The 23,832-nt window shown below is 43.1% G+C and overlaps 1 protein-coding gene across 1 annotated transcript in view; it reads left to right on the forward strand.

Moving 5' to 3' along the window:
- The window catches only part of LOC143930366 (membrane-spanning 4-domains subfamily A member 4D-like), a 125,277-nt gene that overhangs the window by 86,886 nt on the left and 14,559 nt on the right, over positions 1–23,832 (forward strand). Inside the window, exons 5-6 of the mRNA XM_077454640.1 lie at positions 9,974–10,099; positions 21,057–21,179. Of these exons, the coding sequence (XP_077310766.1) occupies positions 9,974–10,099; positions 21,057–21,179 (249 nt within the window). The remainder of the gene's footprint in view (positions 1–9,973; positions 10,100–21,056; positions 21,180–23,832) is intronic.

The raw sequence follows: 23,832 nt of genomic DNA on the forward strand, positions 1-23,832 counted from the left end.
CGCAGCCACTCTTGGCATCAGATCAGGAAGAGGAGGTAGTAGCAACAACCGCCACTCAGGAGTCTGACGAGAGTACCCAGATCAGCCCAAGGAGGAGGTTGGTCCCCGCTGTTGCTGCCTACTCCGACATCTCTAATTATAGCGGTGGGGAAGGTGACGGCGATGATGACTTGTCTAGTGATTTCACGTGGGTGCCCACAAGAGAGGAAGAGGAGGGGAGTTCAGAGGGACATATGGACCAGCAGATAGGGAGGAGAAGCAGTAAGAACTTAGATTGCACAGGAGGGACAAAGCAGACTGCGAATGTATCAGGAGCGAGGCATCAACCATGTACAGTTACATCTGGTGCTCCCAGGAAGTCGGCACATGGCTCCGCAGTGTGGGCTTTTTTTAACGTGTCTGCTAAGGACAATAGTGTTACCATCTGCAATCTTTGCAGTCAACTCATAAGTCGCGGTAAACCCAACACTCAGCTAGGGACGACCGTCTTAAGTAGGCACATGAGCTGCCATGACCGAGCCTAATGGGAGCAATGGATCCCACAAAGCCACACTCCAGGCTCTCACCATCCAGCCTCGTCTTCTTCTTCTCCTTCTCCTGACAATTGTCCTCCACTCCACCTTCCATCACGCCATCCTCACATTTTTCTGCAAAAAGACAGGCTTCCGTGGGCCAAATGTTCTAGCGTAAAAAAATGACACCGGATAACCCTCTTGCCCAATGGTTGACGGCTGGCTTGTCAGAACTGATAGCCCACCAACTACTGCCATATAAACTGGTGGACTTGGAGGCCTTTCGAAAATTTGTGGCCATTGAAACACCACAATGAAAGGTCCCAGTAAGGAAGTATTTCTCACAGAACGGCATCCCAGAGCTGTATGGCCATGTTCAGCGACAAGTGAATGTATCTCTGGCACACAGTGTCGGTGCCAAGATACATCTGACAATAGACACGTGGTCTAGCAAACACGGGCAGGGAAGGTATATCACTTTTACTGCCCATTGGGTGAACCTTCTGACGGCCATCAAGCATGTAACCCGTGGCACCCGTGTAGATTTGGTTTTACCGCCACGGATTGCATACAGGCTTGCCTCTTCTTCTCCTCCTCCTCCTACTCCATCCTCCTCCCTCTCCTCCTTGGCTGACTCCTCTTCCGCTGCTAGCGTCTCTTCCGCTGCGCCGCCCGAGCTCCCCAGAACCTATTCAACATGCCAGGTGAGACGTTGCCATGCTGTGCTGCGTCTGTTGTGCCTGGAAGCCAAGAGCCACACTGGCCCTGCACTCCTTTCAGCTTTGCGTTCATAGGCAGATCAGTGGCTAACACCGCTCAATTTGAAAGTTGGTAAAGTGGTGTGTGACAATGGTGCCAATCTGCTTAGCGCATTGAAACAGGGCAAAATTATGCACGTGCCAAACATGGCACACATCTTAAACTTGGTCGTGCAGCGATTCATTGTCAAATACCCTAGGGTCCAGGACATCTTGTGGCAGGCATGGAAAATCTCGGCCCATTTCAGAAGATCTTACACGGCCATGGCTCGCCTTGCTGACATTCAGCGGCAGCACAATCTGCCGGTCAGACGTCTTATTTGTGATTTCCCGACACGATGGAACTCAACCTTTTATATGCTTGATAGGCTGCTCGAGCAGAAACGTGCAGTTAACGTCTACCTGTACGAACTCTGCGGCAGAACAGGTTCTGGGGAGCTGTTTTTTTTTTTTTTTCACCGCACCAGTGGCTGCTCATGCACGACACATGCATACTTTTGCGGCCATTTGATGAGATCACCCAACTGGTCATTCGCAGCCATGGCGCCATCAGTGACATGGTACCTTATGCCTTCTTTAAGGAGCGTGCATTGCGTCGTGTCATTGATCAAGCCGTGGAGGAGCAGGAGCGGGAAGATGAGGAAGTTGCAATGCTGGATGAATTCCCAGGGGGGCTACTCTATCTGAGACAAGTCAACAACAGGAGTCTGAAGAGGAGTCAGAGGAGGATGGTGCCGGGGAGGATGAGGAGGAGCAAGAAGAGCATGCTTTAAGCATTTCTGGGATCCCTGTTGTTCTGCGTCGATGGGGAGAAGAGAACGAGGAGGACGACATTATCCTGGATGATGAGCAGGAGCCAGGCCACCACACCGCTTCCAGTTTAGTGTAAATGGGGGCCCAGTGTTTTAACAGGGACCCCCGTATAAAAAGCATAAGGGTCAAGGACCAGTATTGGGTGGCAACGGAAATGTTACCACCGTCACAGAGGGCTGTCAGAACGGAGCACTTCCAGGCCTTGCTTCGAGAAATGCTGCATTCTGCTTTTGCGTGCGCTGGCAGAGGAGGAATTCCCACTCCCAGAGAGAATTGCGGGTACCAATCCAACAGCGCCTGCAAGAAGAGGGCGGTTTGAATATGTGTTGGTGACTTCTGATATGAGGTCATTCTTTCAGCCGACCCATTGACAGGTCTCACCCGGATCCAGCATCAGAGAACGCCTATACCGACAGGTGTCCGACTACATCGGGTTAACGGCCGATGTGGATGCACTGAGGAGTGATGAACCCCTGGACTACTGGGTGGGCAGGCTTGACCTCTGGCCAGAGCTTGCCCAATTTGCAATGGAATTCTTGGCTTGCCCCTCGTCCAGTGTCCTGTCCGAAAGAACGTTCAGCGCAGCAGGGGGAATCGTGACCGATAAGCGCACTCGCCTAGCTCACAACAGTGTTGACTACCTCACATTTATAAAATGAATGAGGCATGGATCTCGGAGGAATTCAACCCATGTGACCAGTAGACCATGTATATCTCTATAAAGCGATTTATTTAATCGAGCACACAGACCTTTTTTCTACCTTTGGCTCACTTGCTTGTACAAAAAAAGCACACCATACTATATGCCCATACCCTCCTGTTTGAAGAGGTTGAGCGGTGTCATATTTTTGGGGCCCAGCAGCGAGTTGCCGGTATCAGTGCTGCTGTCAGTGCTCTCTATCTTGGTGCTGGTGTCAGTGCACTCTATCACGGTGCTGGTGTCAGTGCTCTATATCACGGTGTTGGTGTCAGTGCTCTATATCACGGTGCTGGTGTCAGTGCGCTATACCACGGTGCTGGTGTCAGTGCGCTCTATCACGATGCTGGTGTCAGTGCGCTCTATCACGGTGCTGGTCTCAGTGCGCTCTATCATGGTGCTGGTGTCAGTGCGCTCTATCACGGAGCTGGTGTCAGTGCGCTCTATCACGGTGCTGGTGTCAGTGCGCTCTATCACGGTGCTGGTGTCAGTGCACTCTATCACGGTGCTGGTGTCAGTGCACTCTATCACGGTGCTGGTGTCAGTGCACTCTATCACGGTGCTGGTGTCAGTGCACTCTATCACGGTGCTGGTGTCAGTGCTCTATATCATGGTGCTGGTGATCATCTCCTGCACCCTCTTCATAGCCTACCCTGACCTTTCCTCTCCTCCATTGCCTTCATGCGCTCCTGAGTCCTGAATTGTCAAAAATTCACAGATAAAAAAAGAATGCTTATAGTTGTCGATCCCAGATTCACTTCATGCATGTGTTATGTCAGTGGCCATGTGGTGGGACTATGTGTGCACAGCTAGTAAGTATTTTGTGGCTGAAAATATGACCTGTAGGTTTTTAAAGTTCGTCTGCCATTGAAGTCAATGGGGTCCGCTGCGAACTTTGCGGTTCGTGAACTTTTGGCCGCGTTCGCGAAACATCCCGTCGGAAGTTCGTCCATCTCTAATTGTCAATCCACCTAGGGAGATGGCAACTCTTGTGATGGAGGTATGAGTTGCCTGCAGTTGGTTTAATATAATTTTTAGAAATAATTTCTGCTGAGGCTCCAAAAGGTCAATTTTGTAGACTCCGTCAGAATTGTACAAGGGAAAGCGATTATTTGTAACAAAGTGCCCTGTTAAAGGAAAAATTCAAAGACAAAGGCTACCCAACTGCCTCTGTGGATCATGCATGTAATCTTTTTTTAAAAGGGAAACCTAAAAAAATTTTGAATCAACAACCCACCAATCACGAATTACGGTTTACCACTACTTTCAATACTGATTTTAAAAAAAATGGAAAAAATTCTTAATAATCACTGGGGCACCCTATTACAGGATCCCTTGTTAAAACTTTTGATTCCACAACGCCCCAGAGTCACATTCCGTAGAGCACCCAATTTGAAGTCTAAAACTGGGCCAATCAAAATTTGATCTAGCTGCACTCCACCCAAAAAACCTATACTAATACCATTAGTAGGGGTGTTTCAGTGTCAGAAATCGCAGTGTAAAACCTGTAAATATGTGGAACACGGAAAAAAGTATTTTTCAACAAAAGGAACTACTTATACCCTGAGAGACTTTTATAATTGCTCTTCGGATTATGTTGTTTATGGACTGACATGCCCCTGTGGCCTGATTTATGTGGGACGCACCATTAGGACACTCCAAACTAGGTTCAGTGAACATAGGAGATCCATTGAAAGTCTCAAGGATCCACCTAGTGGGCCCAGACACAGTGTACCGAGACACTTTTTGGAAGCCCACCAGCAGTCCACTGATAAACTACAAGTTTGGGTTATTGAACAAATTTCCAAGTCACTCCCAGCAGCAGAACATTTCAAAAAGCTTTGTTCCAGAGAAACATTTTGGATTTATACCTTAGATGTTCTAGCACCCAGAGGTATGAATGAAGGATTAGAAGTCTCAACCATTCTTTGAATTACGATTATATATTGTTTGGGTTTTCATCAGTTATTATCGGCTTTTTACATTTTTTAATATTATTTTATTAATATGACAATTTTTTATATATATCTTTTTATATATATTTATTATTACTCCTGGTGTGATTTGGAAAATTGCATCTTAAAAATCACACAAAAAATCGAATAGTATAAACATGTCTTTTCAGGAGTCCTCGCTTTACAGAAAAACTCCTTTTTCTATCATTTCCTAGTATAATAATAGATTTATTTTTAATGTAATTATTTCTATTTCAATTTTCAGTATATATTTATACATACGTATATTTTATGCTGGAAAAAAAAGATATACATTTTTGCTTATTATCCACTAGATAGAATATCATCCATAGAATAAAGGCCCAAGTACCATACTTTTAATATTACCATAAACTAAATTCACTTAAGCCAATAAAAATACCCTTTACATGGGAAATATATTGAGTTAACGATAATACCCATTACATGGGATATATATGTTTATATACAAAATAATCTTTTTTTTTTTTTTTTTTTTATTACACGGCAACTTAATTTCAATAGTTTTTATTGAATTTATATAAAGAAGAACACACAAACACAGCAAACGAACATAGTCATAGAACTAGCATCCGCCATACATTTAACAACCGACATGAAATATTTGAGTATCATGGCATAGCATAGCAATAACAATAAGAAGGCGAATGTTGGATAGGCTGAGTTCATGAAATAATCAGGAAGAAGGAATCCCTCACTCACTTACTGGCACCCCCATGGGATCACACTGTGCCAGCAAGGGTGGAGACCCCTTCCCCTTTCAAAAACAGTATGGAAAATATAACAGGGAAGGGGGTAGACATACAAAAAGAGAAGGGTACAGCTGGGGGGGGGGGGAAGACAGGAGAGGTCATATATAGAAACGATGATAGCAAATAACTAGGGGAACCTGTCAATAAGGGAATCAATACATCTACTGCAACAGTGCACAGTTACACAATAAGTATCTTCCCAATCTCTTCCAGAGGTAACTGTTGAAGAGAGGTGCCCTAGCAGAGGATTAAGAAGGAGAGGAAAGAAGAAAATGGGGGGGGGGGGGAGGTCACCTTATGCAAGCATGAAGGACATGTATAGAAGAAATATACAAACAAGTGCATGAATTAGATTGCATTTGTAAATCAAGTCATCAATCTTCAATCTTTAACCGTACAGCTTGGGTGTGTTAGCCAGCCACTCCATTTAATCCTAAATGGCGTGGCTTTGAGATTCATAAAAGCCAAGAGTCTCTCCATCTCACACTGATGGTTGAGGGTGACAACAGCATCAGGGGGAGATGGAGAATCCTCTGAGTTCCATAATCGTGTGATAGTGAGTTTGGCCGCCAGTAATAGTTGTGTAAGCACCACTCTGATCTTAGAGGGAAATTTATGTATTGTTAGGTGTAATAAGGCTAGTTCAGGAGTGGGATCCACACGTTGATCACATATGTCAGATATCACTGTGAAAACCTTATTCCAAAAGGATTGTACTGATTTGCACGTCCACAAGATATGGTACAATGTACCTACATCTCCGCACCCCCTCCAGCATAAGGCCGTACGATCCGGGCAAAATTTATTAAGTTTATAAGGTGTGAGATACCAGAAGTGAACTACTTTTTGAAAGTTTTCCCAATGCATGGTGCATCTGGAAGAAGTATACGTGGTAAAAACACAGACTTTCAATAGTTATCAGGAAAGGTCTTACCTAGGATTTTTTCCCATTTAGTAATAGTAGTAAAATTATCTTTTTTATATTAGTTTATAAAACCTTTAACTTATGATACTTTTTTCCAGTCCATATAACAGTTTATTGATTAATATAACTTCATATATATATATATATATATATATATATTAATTATCCACCAATAATGACTAATTAATCTTCTTTTATTTTAAATTATTTTCTATTTTTATTCATTATATATATATATATATATACATATATATATACACACACACATACATACATACACACACACATACTTTTTGTACTTTTGTTATATTTTTCTTTTTATATATATCCCCATGTATCTTTTTACATATGCCAATTTTAACAAGTTGTTTTTAGTTCTGGATCAACTCATCGTTTTTCATACATAATGTGTTCCCAATCCGTTCGTGTCCCCTCCCCTGTTCTGTATATATTACGATCGTGGGGCTTGTATGTTGACAAAGGAGCGTGACTTGAAGCGTCACCCAAGTGCGCATGCTCACGAAACGCGTCCTTCACTGATGACGACATCCCCTGGAGCTGACTGAACGCTGTGTCCCAAGCCTCGTTTTGAGGACCGACTTCCGCAAGCCGGCATTTCCAACGTTCGGAAGCATAACTACTAACGAACAGCTCGATCAGATAGCCAGATTCCATTTTCGGGGAAAACGTCCATCAAACTTTTATACAATGCCTGCTATTCTCCTTTTACATGCGAGTGCACATTTTGTTGCTTAATAAATTTGGTATTTTAACTACTGCACACAGAGGCGCCTCTCTACTTGTTCATTTTTGCAGTTTCTTTGGAAACATGGTTTCATTCCTAAATTGATGACTGCCCTGTCTGCATTTCTCTGGATTCTAGTTCTGATTGGACTAAATCATTACTATCAGAGACTATCAGAGACTTTTTATCTATACTCTATATTGTTAGGTTTATATATTGGAAGATTCTGCCTACAGTGTCATATCAGAATTGTGCGCCTATACTTGCCATATTATCTCCCTTTATACTGTAAAGCACTGTGCAAACTGTTGACGCTATATAATTCCTGTATGATAACAAATATTTATCTACACCAGTGGACCCTTGCTAGTGTTTTGCTGTATGCAAGAAATTTGCAACAATGGCAAAAATAATATTGGGACTTTATATGAAGCACAGCTAAGAACAAAAAAAATTAAAATCACGTGATCGTGGGCTCCAAAAAATATAAACATTAAATCAGAAAAATAACATGATAATATGATTCAATAAGATCTGAGCAATTTATTGTTACATGATAATGACATATTTCATAACAAGAAATAAAAATAATAATAAAACATATAATAATCTTAATACAAAATAATAAAGTAATAATAATTCATGAACAACATGATTAAGTTGATAATAGTAAAATATAAAACCAATCTATGGGTAATAGAGAGATTGGTACATGGTAATGTAACTATACTAATTCATAAACAAAAATCATGTAATCAATAGAAAAAAAATCTAAAATTAAATAAATAAAATAAAGATAAATAAATAAGAACAACAATTATAAATTAATATCACTAATTACGGAGTCTCTGATTCCCTTATGGCATCCTCCACCTTGAACAATATTATCTTTATACTTTTAGAGCCTTAGCCTTATGCTACATCTTTAACATCATGTGATCTTGAGACTCAGTAGTTAGTGATATTAATTTATCATTTTTATTCTTATTTATCTTTAGTTTATTTATTTATTTACTTTTCTATATATTTTTTTATTGATTACATAATTGTTGTTTATGAATTAGTATAATTACATTACCGTGTACCAATGTCTCTATTACCCATAGATTGGTTTTATATTTTACTATTATCAACTTAATCATGTTGTTCATGAATTATTATTACTTTATTATTTTGTATTAAGATAATTATTATATTTTTTTATTATTTTTATTTTTGTTATGAAATATGTCATTATCATGTAACAATAAATTGCTCAGATCTTATTGAAGGGTCCTGATTAGCCAAAAATGACAAGCAATCCTATTGGACAATGATGAGGAGAGAGAAGATGTGGAGGCCACCGGAGGAGATGCAGGGGATGAAGCCGCTGCCCGGAGGGAAGCGTTGCCTTCGGGTAAGGGTGGGGCTCATCGATCGGCCGATGGTTGTGGTGGTTGTGTGCAGACCTGATTGACTTAGTGACCCACAGGGTGGGGGTGGATGTTGGTGCATTGTTTGCTGTCCCCCGAAATGTACTACCAGCTACCACTGCCCATAGCATTACCCTGAGACCACCCCTACAGCTCGATCAAAACTTTTTAACCATTTTCTGCTAAGGAGGTCCTCATCAATTGCTTACCACATGGCCAATTCTTCCTCCTAATAATATAGCAACAAAAAAAAGGAACAATTACAGAGATAAACAAACAGATAAAGAAACAGAGCTAAGGTAGGGTATACCTCCCAACTTGAAAACTTGAGAATAAGTGTCACTACAGCGGTGGCCAGAATATATGCATGTGGCCAAATGGTTAACAGTGGGGCGAAGGGGCATAAGGAGCATGGTTCTAAAAAAAAACAAAAATGGACTTCCTTGTAATAATAAAATATGCTTGGATGGCTGTGCCACGATTATGAGCCTTACAGACACATAGAAACCTCAACACAATCATTAAAAAAAAAATTCCGAGCCTACCTTAAAGAAATACTTCATTAAAATAGTCAGCGACTGCTGTCTTGTGTCCCATTTGGGAGATTTTCCTTTAGGGCTCTTTCAGCCAGGCAGCTAGGGAGAGGTAAAAACAGGAGGCCAAGCAACAGTTTTATGGTCCGCCCCCCAGCAATCCACTCGAATTGTAACAGTACAGCTGGACATGGCTGTACACATGCTTTTCTTTGTGGCCGTGGCATTTTTAATGTGAGGTGCAGAAACTGACAGGTGGCACCATGTGTCAAACTCTCCCCCCGGAGCTCAAAGGGGCCATACTGCAACCAAATGCAATAAAAGTGATTTTGGAATGATAGTGCAGCATTACTGATTTAAAACAGGTGGTGTGGTGGCAATATAACACCTTGTTGCCTGTCAAATGCCCTCTGAAAAGTGATCTGACCATGGATCGCTTTTCAGAGGGCACCACAAGAGTAAAGGAGCCCCTATTCCTATTTTCAAGCACGGCAGAACATGAAAAGGGATTCCTCCAAAAGTGAGCGACCTTTCTGCCTTGATAGTGTGTCCCTATTCATAGATTTAAGTGGTGGAAAAGTTAAAAAAAATTGTAATCATCACTTTCAGGTCCAGCAACAATAGAGATAATAAATTTCACTGACTGGGACACAGACAGAAGTATAAGGGTTAGACAGAGGTGACAGTGGTGGTAATACTTCCCCCCCTAAAATGAAAAAAAAGGTGCTTGGGTACATGTTAAAGTTTAGACTACTACATAAGGTTTTTTTTTGTTTTGTTTTTTATTTTCCTTTTTGAATAAAGTTTCAATTTTTTTCTGATGTTTTTCCAGATAAAAAGCTCTTTTGGCTTAAATGTTGCTTCCACCTTCATCAGTTTTCTCGCACTAGTTATGGTCTGTGTGGATCTGATCGTAATAAGTCATGGCAATTACCACCACTACATGAAAGGATCAGTTGTAAGTTCTTTAAAAAAAAATGCATAATTGTATTGTATATATACATATATGTTTTTTACTATGTTAAAATGTTTTCTTTTTTAGTCAGCCATATATGAAAATGTTTAAATAAATAGTATTCTCTTATTTAACCAGAAGGTGGCAGCCTAAGCTTCCTTTCTAATGTTCTCCAGGGTATCCTTATTTTACTAAAAACTGATTTCCTGACAGACTCCATGACAGTCTACGTATGGATTAATCCCACCCCCTCACACCTCATAGGACCCCTCTCACATAAATCTTTGCTCCGAGACAGAGGCCGTGTTCCTTTTTTGTCCTCCTCCTAGGACCAAGGTTAAAGTATTACCTTTTGTGAGAATTTCTGCAATCCAGTCCTAGAGGTTTGGATTCAGGCAGTGATTTCTCTGGAGTCCAGCAATCCTAGCTATTAGCAGGGTGGACACGGACATTCAATGCAATGCCATGAATAGCTTACTAGCCTGGCCTTTTGGCAGGCAAGAGGCAATATGGCCAAATGTCCCAGCTATTAGCGGGATGCCCTTTCTGAATGCCCCGGTCATGCAGTCAGTGCAGCACAGCTCCCGGTTCCAAGTCGGATCGAAGTCGTGCCGTGGTGGTAAAGTATAAATGCTCACATATGGCAGCAGTGTTTTTTTATGTTTTTTTATGTTGTTTGTTATAGGCTCCAATCTTAGGCCATGGTGGCTGGAGCGCATCTGCATCCCAGTCCCCCACTTCTGGGGTCCCCAAGGCTCGTCTGCGCAGCTGTAAGCCTTGATTAAGAGTGAGGCTTGCTTCACACATGCACAGTTCCAGCAAGATGGCTGGGTGGCGTCGGTCCCAGGGCAGGTGCGCTGCAGGGTTCAGTGACATCATCAATGGCAGCAGATTTAAATAGCTGTCAAAACAGCTATTCCTTGGGATGTCTGCCGGCTTATGCGGTGGCTTCCTCCGGCACTTTTTTCCTGTTCCAAGGTAAGCGTTCATGCTGCAGGCTCCCTGGCTGCTGGCTCATGTCTTTTGTCACTCCTTATATCTTTTGGCCATTACTGGTTGCTTTTCCGTTATCAAGCTGACTTGTCATGGATCTGTCACCACCCCCTGTGGCCAACCCTTACGCAGGGCTGGTGCTAGACTATTTTACACCCTAGGCAAGACCAGGTACTTGCGCCCCATTTTAAAAACAGTAGAAAATATTAAAACAACTAAATATAAAACTGCTACATTTCTTTTCATTCAGACAGCCCAATCCAGCAAAAAAATAAGAAAACAGCCCAATCCAGGTGTGGTGCTGGGGGGGCCATGTGACAGTTGGTGCTGGGGGGCCGTGTGACAGGTGCAAGAACTTCACTCACTGTGTTGGCCATTAGTGCCAGCTTCTCAAGAGGCAGGCACGTTGCATGGAATCCTATGTCAGCAATAAAGAGTCCGTCAGAGCAGCCATTCATGGAGTCGTGTGCTTGTGGATCCACGGCCAATCAATAGCAGGGGTGGGCGTTCCGTGTGGTGGGCATGGCCAATGGCTACCAGTGTGTTGTTCTGTCCAAGGGCTCAAGTGAGTGTCGAGTAGAGGCAGGAGGGTAGCGTACGTATGGTCACCTGTTAAGTGTTCCTGCCCCAGGGTGGGACGGCCTCCCCCGTTATTGGGAAGGGATCCTCACACTTCCTTCTCTCCTCCGTTTCAGTAAACAGTGAGAAATGGCCCGGGAAGTGAAGGCAGAGTCAGACTGGGGGCGGAACACCCACGAACATGCCGCTCTCTGTGTGTGAGTGGAGATGAGGCGGCTGGCCATGCTAATGTGCTGTCACTATGCGTGCCCTCCACATGTTGGACTACAGAGAACGAGGCACTGACAAACTCCTGGCGGAAAGTAAGGAAACCAGCGGTCCTGGCTGTGCCCTAGGCAGTTCCCTAGTCCGCCTAGTGGTAGCACCGGCCCTGCCCTTATGCTACATGTAGGATTGAGTTTCCTTCTGCCTGTTTGTTTGGGTTATTCAGGAGCGTGTTAGCTCGTCCTTTCCTCTCAGCCTTTCTAGGTCTGAACACCAGCATATGGCACACGAAGATAAAGACCATCCTAGGTCACAACACTATCATTCCTCATCAAGTTCCAGGTGCCTAGATCATCCTTTAGGTCTAGACATCACAGGGAAGAGCCCAAATCCACGTCTGGGCACTGCTCTCACCCTTCTGACCAGTGGAAGCTCTCGTCAGAAGGGTGGATCATAATTCCCTAAGTTGAATGGACTGTACCCATAACCCTTCTGTCGACACAGCATCAAACACTATGGGGGACAATGTTGAGGCTCCGGGTCCCTCTCATCTTAGCCACTCCTTAACCACTTATAGACCACCCGCCACAGTTTTACATTGCTACTTTGAAGAGGAATGCCGTTGTTATGGCAGCAGCTAGATGCCATTACCCCAGTATCCTCTTCTTCAGCGGGCGGTCTGCTTTCCGATAAAAGTGGTCTCTGTCGCGGATACGGCGTGAGATCACTTATCAGTGGCAGGAGAAGGCCCCCTTCCGCTTACTGGAGCCGTTGGTAGCAGCGGAGGCGATCGGATCCTTCTCGTGGCTTGGTATGGAGATGAGTGAGGGGAAGATGGCTCCCACTCGTCTCCAGAAATATGTATAGATCGGCATTACTGTGCAATTTTGTTGTGCCACATCCTATAAGAAACCTATACAAGGAAAAACCCCTGGTGTTGGACTTAGGAGGCTGTAAGTGCCTTCAAAGTCCACCACCAGGGGTTTTTCCATGTATAACCCACTCATTTCCATATCATTGCAGGGTGAAAGTGACATCAAAATGCCACTTCCGCTCATTAAAGGGACGCTCTTAAAGGGACATTTTTCTTTGAATTGCAATTTAGTTTAAATATGAGATCTGAGGTCTTTTTAACCCCAGATCTCATATTTAAGAGGTCCTGTCATGCTTTTATTTTATTACAGAGGACATTTACATTTCTTGTAATAGGAATAAAAGTGATACCATTTTTTTTTTAAAAAGAGCAGTGTAAAAATGTAAAATAAAAGGTAAAATAAATAAGAAAACATTTTTTTAACCACCTCGCGCCCGCCCTATAGCCAAATGACGGCCGTAGAGCAGGCGCGTTCGTCCGGGTGGCCGTCCCTGGACGTCCTAATGTTTACTTCCGCAATGCACGCCACCGCGGGCGCGCATCGCGGAAGTTCTGTGTTCGCCGCGTCCCCCGGGGACAGGCAAACACAGATCGCTGTAAACGGCCAATCACAGCGGCCGTTTACAGCGTGATCGGCGTGTCCAATGGGAGATGATCTCATATGTAAACATATGAGATCATCTCTCAGCGCCGCTCTCCCTCCTCACACAGACAGTGTGAGAGGGGAGAGATGAACGGCTGCAGCGGCAGCCGTTCTGCCTCGAGTAAAAAAAAAAAGAAAAAGTAAAAAAAAAAAAAAAAAAAGTGCCATCCTCCCCCAGCAGTGCCATTCTCCCCCAGCAGTGCCATCCGCCCCCAGCAGTGCCATTTGCCCCAGTGCCATCCACCCCAGTGCTACCTGCCCCCAGTGCCATCCACCCCAGTGCCATCCACCCCAGTGCTACCTGCCACAGTGCCACCTGCCCCCAGTGCCACCTGTTGTCAGTGCCATTTGTCCCCAGTGCCATCTGTCATCAGTGCCACGTATAAGTGCCATCTGTCATCAGTGCCACGTGTCATCAGTGCCACATAGTGCCATCTGTCATCAGTGCCACGTATTAGTGCCATCTGTCATCAGTGCCACGTATCAGTGCCATTTGTCATCAGTGCCACGTATCAGTGTCACGTGCCATCTGTTGTCAGTGTCACGTATCATCAATGCCACTTATCAATGCCATCTGTCATCAGTGTCACGCGTCATCAGTGCCATCTGTCATCGGTGGCACGTATTAGTGTCACGTATTAGTGCCATCTGTCATCAGTGCCACGTATTAGTGCCACGTGTCTTCAGTGCCACGTGTCTTCAGTGCCACGTATAAGTGCCACGTGTCATCAGTGCCACATATTAGTGCCATCTGTCATCAGTGCCACATATTAGTGCCATCTGTCATCAGTGCCACGTGTCATCAGTGCCACGTATAAGTGTCATCATTGCCACATATCAGTGCCATCTGTCATCAGTGTCACGTGTCATTGTCCTGGTGCTTCAAAAGTGTAATAAATAGTCAACAAGTTAGATGTGTAATTTATGTTCCTAGAACACATGATGGCGCTACCTGCATGTTGGGCCTCTCTATGTGGCCAGGCTGTGAAAAAGTCCCACACATGTGGTATTGTAATACTCAGGAGGAGTAGCATAATTTTTTGGGGGGTGTCATTTGTGGTATACACATGCCACATGAGAGAAATAACCTATTACAATGACAATTTTGTGGAGAAAAAAAAAATGAAAAATCTTAATTTTGCAAAGAATTGTGGGAAAAAAATGACAACATCAAAAAGCTCACCATGCCTCTTACTAAATACCTTGGAATGTCTACTTTCCAAAAAGGGGTCATTTGGGGGGTATTTGTACTTTCCTGACTTGTTCGGGTCACAAGAAGCGAGATAGGCCACCAGTACATCAGATGTGATCAATTTTGTGCGATTCGCACCACAGCTTGTAGACTCTCTACCTTTCACAAAGACCAAATAATATCCACTAATTTGGGTTATTTTTACTAAAGATATGTAGCAGTATAAATTGTGGCCAAAATTTATGAAGAAAAATTTATAATTTGCATAATTCTGTCACAGAAACAAAGAAATATGCGTTTTTTTTCAAAATTTTCGGTCTTTTTTAATTTATAGCGCAAAAAATAAAAACCCCAGAGGTGATCAAATACCACCAAAAGAAAGCTCTATTTGTGGGAAAAAAAGGACAAAAAATTCATTTGGGTACAGTGTTGCATGACTGAGTAATTGTCATTCAAATTGTGAGAGCACCGAAAGCTGAAAATTGGTCTGGGCAGGAAGGGTGTTTAAGTGCCCAGTAAGCAAGTGGTTAAACACGCCCCATCCCGCCGAGCTTGCATGCAAAAGTGAACGCATACGCGAGTAGCGCCCGCATATGAAAACGGAGTTCAAAATACACGTGAGGTATCGCCGCAGTTGGTAGAGTGAGAACAATAATTATAACCCTAGACCTCCTCTGTAACTCAAAACATGCAACCTGTAGAATTTTTTAAACGTCGCCTATGGAGATTTTTAAGGGTAAAAGTTTGTCGCCATTCTACAAGCAGGCGCAATTTTTAAGTGTGATATGTTGGGTATCAATTTACTCGGCATAACATTATCTTTCAAAATAAAAAAAAAATTGGGCTAACTTTACTGATGTCTTATTTTTTTATTAAAAAAGTGTATTTCTTCCAAAAGAATTATGCTTGTAAGACAGCTTCGCAAATACGGTGTGACAAAGTATTGCAACGACCGCCATTTTACTCTATGGGTGTTAGAAAAAATATATATAATTTTTGGGGGTTCTAATCAATTTTCTAGCAAAAAAAAATGTTTTTTAACTTGTGGTTAAGTGAAGCTTCAGACAGTAAAGTGAAGGTGGCTGACCCTGGTGCGAGTTTTGATTTTTCCCTAGTACCACAGTTGGTCAAAGCAGTCAAAGCAGCTTTGAGATGGGAAGACCCAGTGGAAGCACCCTCCAAACAGAGGAAGTATTTCAAACACCTCAAGATAAAGCGCAAAAACTTCCCTTCTTGGGGGAACTTGGCAAAATTAATACAGACAAATGGAGTGGCATTGAGAGGAAGAATTCCCTGCCAACTAAAATAGCAAAGTTGTATCCGTTCAAGAGTGAGGATGTGAAACATCAAGGAGTCCACTCGACTCATTGATGCAGCATTAATGAGTTTGGTAAGGCACATTACGCTGCTTTTGACTAAGAAATTAGTCTTCTTGATAGCCATAATCCTCTGCTAGGAGAGTATCAGAGTTGGCAGCTCTTTCTTGCAAAGAGCCGTATTTGATTATTCACAAGGACAGAGTAGTGATGCATCTGCATTGGTCCTTCTTACTAAAGGTGGTTTCAGGATTCCATTTGAATCAAGATGTGATCCTACCATCCTTTTTTCTAGATCCGCAGTACTCGGAAGAAGAATTTTTGCACACGCTTAATGTGGTAAGAGCAATCAGTATCTATCTGCAGGCAACAGCTCAAATACCGAAAACTGATTGTTTATTCATCCTGCCAGAAGGCCCTAGTAAAGGCCAGGCAGCGTCGAAATCCACTCTTTCTAGATGAATTAGGCTGGGTTCACACCGCTGCGGGGGGAGAACCGGATGTGATTCACACAGCAAATCACATCCGATCTCCGTAGCGCTGCGAGTTCAGCCATACAGATAGTATGGCTGAACTCGCAGCGGTCCCGCAGCAAACTCGCACGGGACCCTTTTTTGGGTCCGCAACGGAATCGGATCGCATGGGGGTTCACACCATGCGATACGATTCCTGTGCGAGTCGGCAGATCGCACTGCGATATGCCGACGGATCTGGGGGTGTCATTAACATAACATTGACACCCCCAGCCGTCCGCATAGGGCAGTGTGAACTGCCGGCGGGAGGTATGCGATGCGGGAAAACGGAGCGGATTCGCGGCGTTCCCGCATCGCAGCAATGTGAACCTAGCCTTAGACAGGTTATTTTTCAGGCTTATGATATAAAGAGGAAGACTCTTCCTTTTCACGTGAAAGCGCACTCAACTAGGGCTGTAAGTGCTTCTTGCGCAGTGCATCACCAGGTCTCCATGGCTCAGATCTGCAAGGCTGCGACTTGGTCTTCAGTCCATACATTCACCAGGTTCTATCAGGTGGATGTAAGGGCGCAAGAGGATGACGCCTTCGAGCGCAGTGTACAGCAGGCTGCAGTTTAGTTCCTCTGGTCCATTTGCGGTCTATAATTCTGATCTGTGTCTCCTCCTCTCAAATTGAGCATTGCTTTGGGACATCCCACTATGTAATGATTTTACAGGTAAGCTGTATTCAAAAATTCTATTTTGCCTTAGCACAGCACAGCAAAGCAAAATACTGATGCCAAGTGTATCAGCAGAAGAGGGACGTAGGTACTCTCCCAGCAGCCAGCATAAGATAGAGGCTGATTACTGGGATCTTCTGGCGGGGAAACACCTGCTAGTTTTCACTGGAACTACAACTTTCCGCTCTGGAAAGTACAGTGCCACCAGCAGGTGACCCAAGTCCTGACACTAATGTAATAAATAGACATGTGCATTCGTTTTCGTTCGAATGCATTTTCGTCCGAATTTCAGCTATTTTCGTTTTTTGTTTTGACAAACGATAACGAAAGCACAAAATCCGAAAAACGAAACATCCGACATAAATAAATGCTTTATTTTCATTTTCATTGTTACAACAGTTCGATATAGAATAGGAGATTCGACATGACTCTGACACTAACAATCTGTCTATAGAACCTGTGGTCGAATGTGCCTAACCTTACCTCTATTAGTCCAAGAGTATATAGAAAATATTCGACAGAGAAAAAAGATTTGACAGAGAGAAAAGATTCTGCAAGTTACTGTTCTAAAAAGTGTTTGGGGACCCGGGTCCTGCCCCAGGGGACATGGATCAATGCAAAAAAAAGTTTTAAAAACTGACGTTTTTTTGGGAGCAGTGATTTTAATAATGATTAAAGTGAAACAATAAAAGTGTAATATTCCTTTAAATTTCATAGGGGGGGGGGGGGGTTGTCTATAGTATGCCTGTGAAGGGGCTCATGTTTCTGGTGCTTAGAACTGTCCCTGCACAAAGTGTCATTTATGCAGGAAAAAAAGTCCTTTAAAATCACTCGCAGCTATTATGAATTGTCGGCTCCCGTAATACAGAGAACACTCATTGAAAGTCATTGATAAAAAAATAAATAAATACATTTAAAAAAAAGCGTGGGGGTCCCCCAAAATTCAATTAACAGGCCCTTCAGGTCTGGTATGGATATTAAGGGGAACCCTGCCTCAAATTTAAGAAAAAATTTGACGTGGGGTTCCCCCTAAATATCCATAACCAGACCCTTCAGGTCTGGTATGGATATTAAGGGGAACCCCGCGTCAAATTAAAAAAAAAAATTGACGTGGGGGTCCCCCTAAAAATCCATACCAGACCCTTTATCCGAGCACGCAACCTGGCAGGCCGCAGGAAAAGAGGGGGGGACGAGAGAGCGGCCCCCCTCCCTCCTGAACCATACCAGGCCACATGCCCTCAACATTGGGAGGATGCTTTGGGGGTCTGTGACCCCTCAAAGCACCTTGTCCCCATGTTGATGAGGACAAGGGCCTCATCCCCACAACCCTGGCCGATGGTTGTGGAGGTCTGCGGGTGGGGGGCTTATCAGAATCTGGAAGCCCCCTTTAACAAGGGGACCCCCAGATCCCGCCCCCCCCCTGTTTGAAATGGTAAGGGGGTACAAAAGTACCCCTACCATTTCACAAAGAAAGTGTAAAAAATAGTTAAATAAGACAAACACACTTTTGAAAAATATCTTTATTAAAAATAAAAAAAAATAAAAAAAAAGATTCCAGCGGTGGTAATCCACTCTTGCTATCCAGCGACGGACGATCATCTCTCCAGCGATGGCTCATCTCATCCAGCGCAGCGGATACATCCTTCTTCTGTCTCCGCTGTGGAGACACTTAAGAGATTCCGGCGGCCTGACGTTTCTTATATACGGAGGGCGGGGCCACCCGTCACCTGACCCCGCCCCCCTCTGACGCAAGGGGAAACCCGGGGTTCCCTGTGACGTATGGGTGACCCCGCACCCCTCTGATGTAACACAGGCAGGTTTCCATTACATCAGAGAGGGGCGGGGTCACCCATACGTCACGGGGAACCCCGGGTTTCCCCTTGCGTCAGGGGGGGCGGGGTCAGGTGACGGGTGGCCCCGCCCTCTGTATATAAGAAACGTCAGGCCGCCGGAATCTCTGAAGTGTCTCCACAGCGGAGACAGAAGAAGGATGTATCCGCTGCGCTGGATGAGATGAGCCATCGCTGGAGAGATGACCGTCCGTCGCTGGATAGCAAGAGTGGATTACCACCGCTGGAATCTTTTTTTTTATTTTTTTTATTTTTAATAAAGATATTTTTCAAAAGTGTGTTTGTCTTATTTAACTATTTTTTACACTTTCTTTGTGAAATGGTAGGGGTACTTTTGTACCCCCTTACCATTTCAAACGGGGGGGGGCGGGATCTGGGGGTCCCCTTGTTAAAGGGGGCTTCCAGATTCTGATAAGCCCCCCGCCCGCAGACCTCCACAACCACCGGCCAGGGTTGTGGGGATGAGGCCCTTGTCCTCATCAACATGGGGACAAGGTGCTTTGAGGGGTCACAGACCCCCAAAGCATCCTCCCAATGTTGAAGGTATGTGGCCTGGTACGTTTCAGGAGGGAGGGGGGCTGCTCTCTCGTCACCCCCTCTTTTCCTGCGGCCTGCCAGGTTGCGTGCTCGGATAAAGGGTCTGGTATGGATTTTTAGGGGGACCCCCACGTCAATTTTTTTTTTAATTTGACGCGGAGTTCCCCTTAATATCCATACCAGACCTGAAGGGTCTGGTTATGGATATTTAGGGGGAACCCCACGTCAAATTTTTTCTTAAATTTGAGGCAGGGTTCCCCTTAATATCCATACCAGACCTGAAGGGCCTGTTAATTGAATTTGGGGGACCCCCACGCTTTTTTTTTAATTTTTTTTTTTTTTTTTTTTATCAATGACTTTCAATGAGTGTTCTCTGCATTACGGGAGCCGACAATTCATAATAGCTGCGAGTGATTTTAAAGGACTTTTTTTCCTGCATAAATGACACTTTGTGCAGGGACAGTTCTATGCACCAGAAACATGCGCCCCTTCACAGGCATACTATAGACAACCCCCCCCCCCCCTACGAAATTTAAAGGAATATTACACTTTTATTGTTTCACTTTAATCATTATTAAAATCACTGCTCCTGAAAAAACGGCCGTTTTTAAAACTTTTTTTTGCATTGATACATGTCCCCTGGGGCAGGACCCGGGTCCCCAAACACTTTTTAGGACAGTAACTTGCAAATTAGTCTTTAAAATTAGCACTTTAGATTTTGAATGTTGGAGTCCCATAGACTTTAACAGGGGTTCTAAAGTATGCTATATACTAGCTCCGTCGAATCTTCTTTATACATTCGACAGACACCATAAGCCTTCAAAGACAGATTCGACCATAATTCATGTGGATTTTCGGACGAATGTAATTTTTGAACGAAAAACGAAATAAATAAAAACGAATTTCGGGAGTAACTAAATAAATTAAGTTTTCGGACGAAAACGAAATTCCGAAACGAAATATTTTACTCTGCACATGTCTAGTAATAAATAATTACTTTTTTTTTTCTTTTTCCACAATTATGTGCATAAACCTTTGAGCCTAGTTATATTTCTTACTTAACCTAATGCAATCCCAGCTTTCATATTTGATGGCTTTTTTGGAGACTATATAGTGATGTACCTTAAAATAATGTTGGTGTTTATTTGGTGTTTTGATTAACATTTTCAATCTTCTGGTGTGCAAACTCCAGTACTACTCTTTTTCTCTTAGGGCAGGGATTATTATGTGAAGTTGATAATGTACATTTCAGTGAAAATGGGAAAAAAATGGTCATGAAGAGAAGCTTTAGACAGGTTTAGGTTCTTAAGATAGCTGTATGTAAGAAAAGAAATGTCAATCATTTTAGTAATTAGTAATTTTTCTATATCTGCTAGAGTTCATAGAAACTTCATTAAAACCCATACCTCCATAATTCCTAACCAGTATGGGTAATTTTCTGTGAATTTTGGGGTTACAGACCAAAGCTGGTTTCTATACATCAGCAAAGCCAGACTTTGAGAATTTTTCTCACCACAGTTTTTTCAGCTTGTCAATAATGTTAGCATGCTAAATTACTAACGTTCATTTTTGTTTTTACAGGCTGGTGGATATTTTGTTCTGGTAACACTTCTGTTAAGCAATCTTTTGCTCTTCTCAGTATCCATTTTCTTATCTGTGTTTGGATGCCAGGCGATGGTTCTTGCACCACATAACGTACCCCAGGTGAGGCACAGTTGTACATCTTGTCCATCCATACTTAGCTCCTGTAGGGAAGTTTTGGTGAGTCTTGTTGCAGTTTTAACAGCAGTAGGTTACTTTTTGGATACCAGAAACCAAGACATTTAAATTTGAAGCTTTTGGCACCAGGGTCAAAATCAGCCATGCTCGACTAACTCTCACCTATCGCTAGCATATATCATCAGATTTATTCTTACTCTGTCCTTCCCTCTAACCTAAACACTAAACCCTCCTCCCAAAATGAATCCTATTGCTCAGGCTTGGTTCACACTGCAAAGTCGTGCAACTTCCAGTGCATTACGATTTGATGCAACTTCAATGAGGCTTTCTTGCGACTTTGGCCAATCATCACAAAACAGAGTGTGACATGTATTATATTTTTTGGACCATTCTGAGGCCAAAAAGCTTTCCCAATCCTCATGGTAGAGTCTTGTTACCTCTAACCATGATCAGCATTACTTCGCTTGGTCTTTATAGGTCAGGTCCCTTGTATCTAAAATTGCAGGATGCTTACATACAAGTCAGATGATTTGTTCATTGTCAAGAGCAGCCCTCAGTCTCTTGGAGGTTATCCTTCATGCACTGTGAACACAGCTATGCAATGTGCTTGCTAGGTGGACAATGTGCTTTGGGAGGTAACAATACTTTGGAAGGGATTTTGAGCAGCAAGGATGGGTTGAGCCACAGGTACATAGCAGAAAATAAGAGGGGAGTGGAGTATAGGGTTAACAAAATAAACATTTGAATACGCAGCCAAAGTCGCACAGATAAGACATTGAAATTAGGACGTTTGTGATTTTAACATTGTAGTCTGTGGCACTTGAGTTGCAAGAAAGATGCGTAAAAGAACTGCAAAAACTATTGTCGCTGCAACAAACTGAGTTTTACAGTGTATTTTCTTTAGAACGCAATCTTCGTAGAAAAGTAAATCCTTTACCAGCATGCTACAGATAAGTATTCATTGCTCTTATTGAGGTATGGACTCCGTCCCGACGCTTCGGTCAGCGAATGTATCGTTGTGACTGCTTTTTTTTTTTTTGTAGTGCTCTGGCAAGTCCTTTACTGGCTTTGTTGCCATATTCATAATTTTTTTTTTTTGAGAAAGGATATATTTACGCCAAATTTGTTTGCCTAATATGTCAAGCATTTCATTTCTGGCTTGAATCAAAGCATTCAAGGTGTTTATCGCTTGTGTGTGTTTGTGCGATTTTTCAAGACTATTAATCCAATCTGCAAGGTTGGTACAATATTTCTGTCTTTCTCTTTTTCATGTAGCCATTGCTGCTATGAGGGTGCCTCATATTACACATTTGTGTGCCTCCCAATTAAGTAGTGGAGAAGTATCTGCGGGGTTGGTTCTCTTCAAAATACTGCTTGATGCATAGTTGTACTGTTTAAAAAATGGTTTGGTCTGTGAGTAAGGAGGGATCTAGTCTCCAGATCTGTGTACGTTTAATTGTGTCCAGGCATGAGATAGTCATAGAGATGGGGTGGTGGACTGATAGAAACATAGGATCAATAGAAGTGTGGTGAAGAAAGGGAAGATATTTTTGTGAGATAAAGAAATAATCTATTCTGAAGTATTTGTTGTGGGGATTCAAGAACAAAATGAAGTCTTTGCCGTTTGAAGTTGAGTTTTGATGGATTAGAGTGCAGCATAAGGAAGGGAAGATTTACCATTGGAAGTGTTGAGAATTGGATTGAGGGGTACGTTGAGGTTTCCCACTAAAATCAGCGTGCCTTCTGTAAAAGTGGTTAATGATTTGAAGATGTCACGAAAGAAGTTTACCTGTCGAGAGTTTGGGGCGTACATGTTCGCCATTGTGAGTTTTATGCCCATATAGGATCCTTTGAGAAAGATAAATCTGCCTTTGTCATCAGATATTGTGTCAAGTAATTGGAATGGGCAGTGTTTAGCTATTATTATGGAGACTCCTTTATATTTAGACATTATGTTCGCGGAGTGATAAGCGGTGGTGAAGTAGTGATTATGCATGTTCAGTATTGCATCCATGCGGAAATGCGTTTCTTGTAAAAATGTTATGTCCGCTTTATTTCTTTGCATAGATAGGAGTACTTGAGATCGCTTTTCAGGCGTGTTGAGCCCCTTCGCATTTCTCAAAATGAGCTTAATCTGAGGTGTATCACTGTTGGAGGTAGAAGCGGCCATTGTCAATGTTAAAACAAGGGTCTAATAATTTGTAGACTGTTAAAGGTTTCGAGAGCCATGGCAGCAGGTGGACGAGGTAGTACGATAAGGTGTAAGAAGTGCGTCCCGCACACGAATTAGGTTAGCAAGAATTTTGTAATGTCGACAAGGTAGGAAAGTATTATAGAGATGGGAGAGTACTGTTCCGACCACAGGGGAGAGCCCGCTCGCCTGACCTAGGAGGGAGTAGACAAAGTCGGAAGACATCAGTGGCATTAGGTTGTTAAAGTTTTGTGGACAGGAATGTACCCAGGATATACCACTGTGTGGGAGGTGGGTTGTATAGAAAGAAGTAAAAACATAACTGGACAATCAAACCATGAGCCAGATGTTGGTATAAGGATGAAGCAGTGGGGAGACATGTGAATCTGTGATCTTAGTAACCTCTATTGTTTAGACGAGTGTATATTTGCATAGTGTAAGGTATGG

This window comes from Lithobates pipiens, unplaced genomic scaffold (genome assembly GCF_037356315.1).
Source record: "Lithobates pipiens isolate NorthernLeopardFrog02 unplaced genomic scaffold, aLitPip1_a1.2 Scaffold_25, whole genome shotgun sequence".
NCBI lineage: Eukaryota > Metazoa > Chordata > Amphibia > Anura > Ranidae > Lithobates > Lithobates pipiens.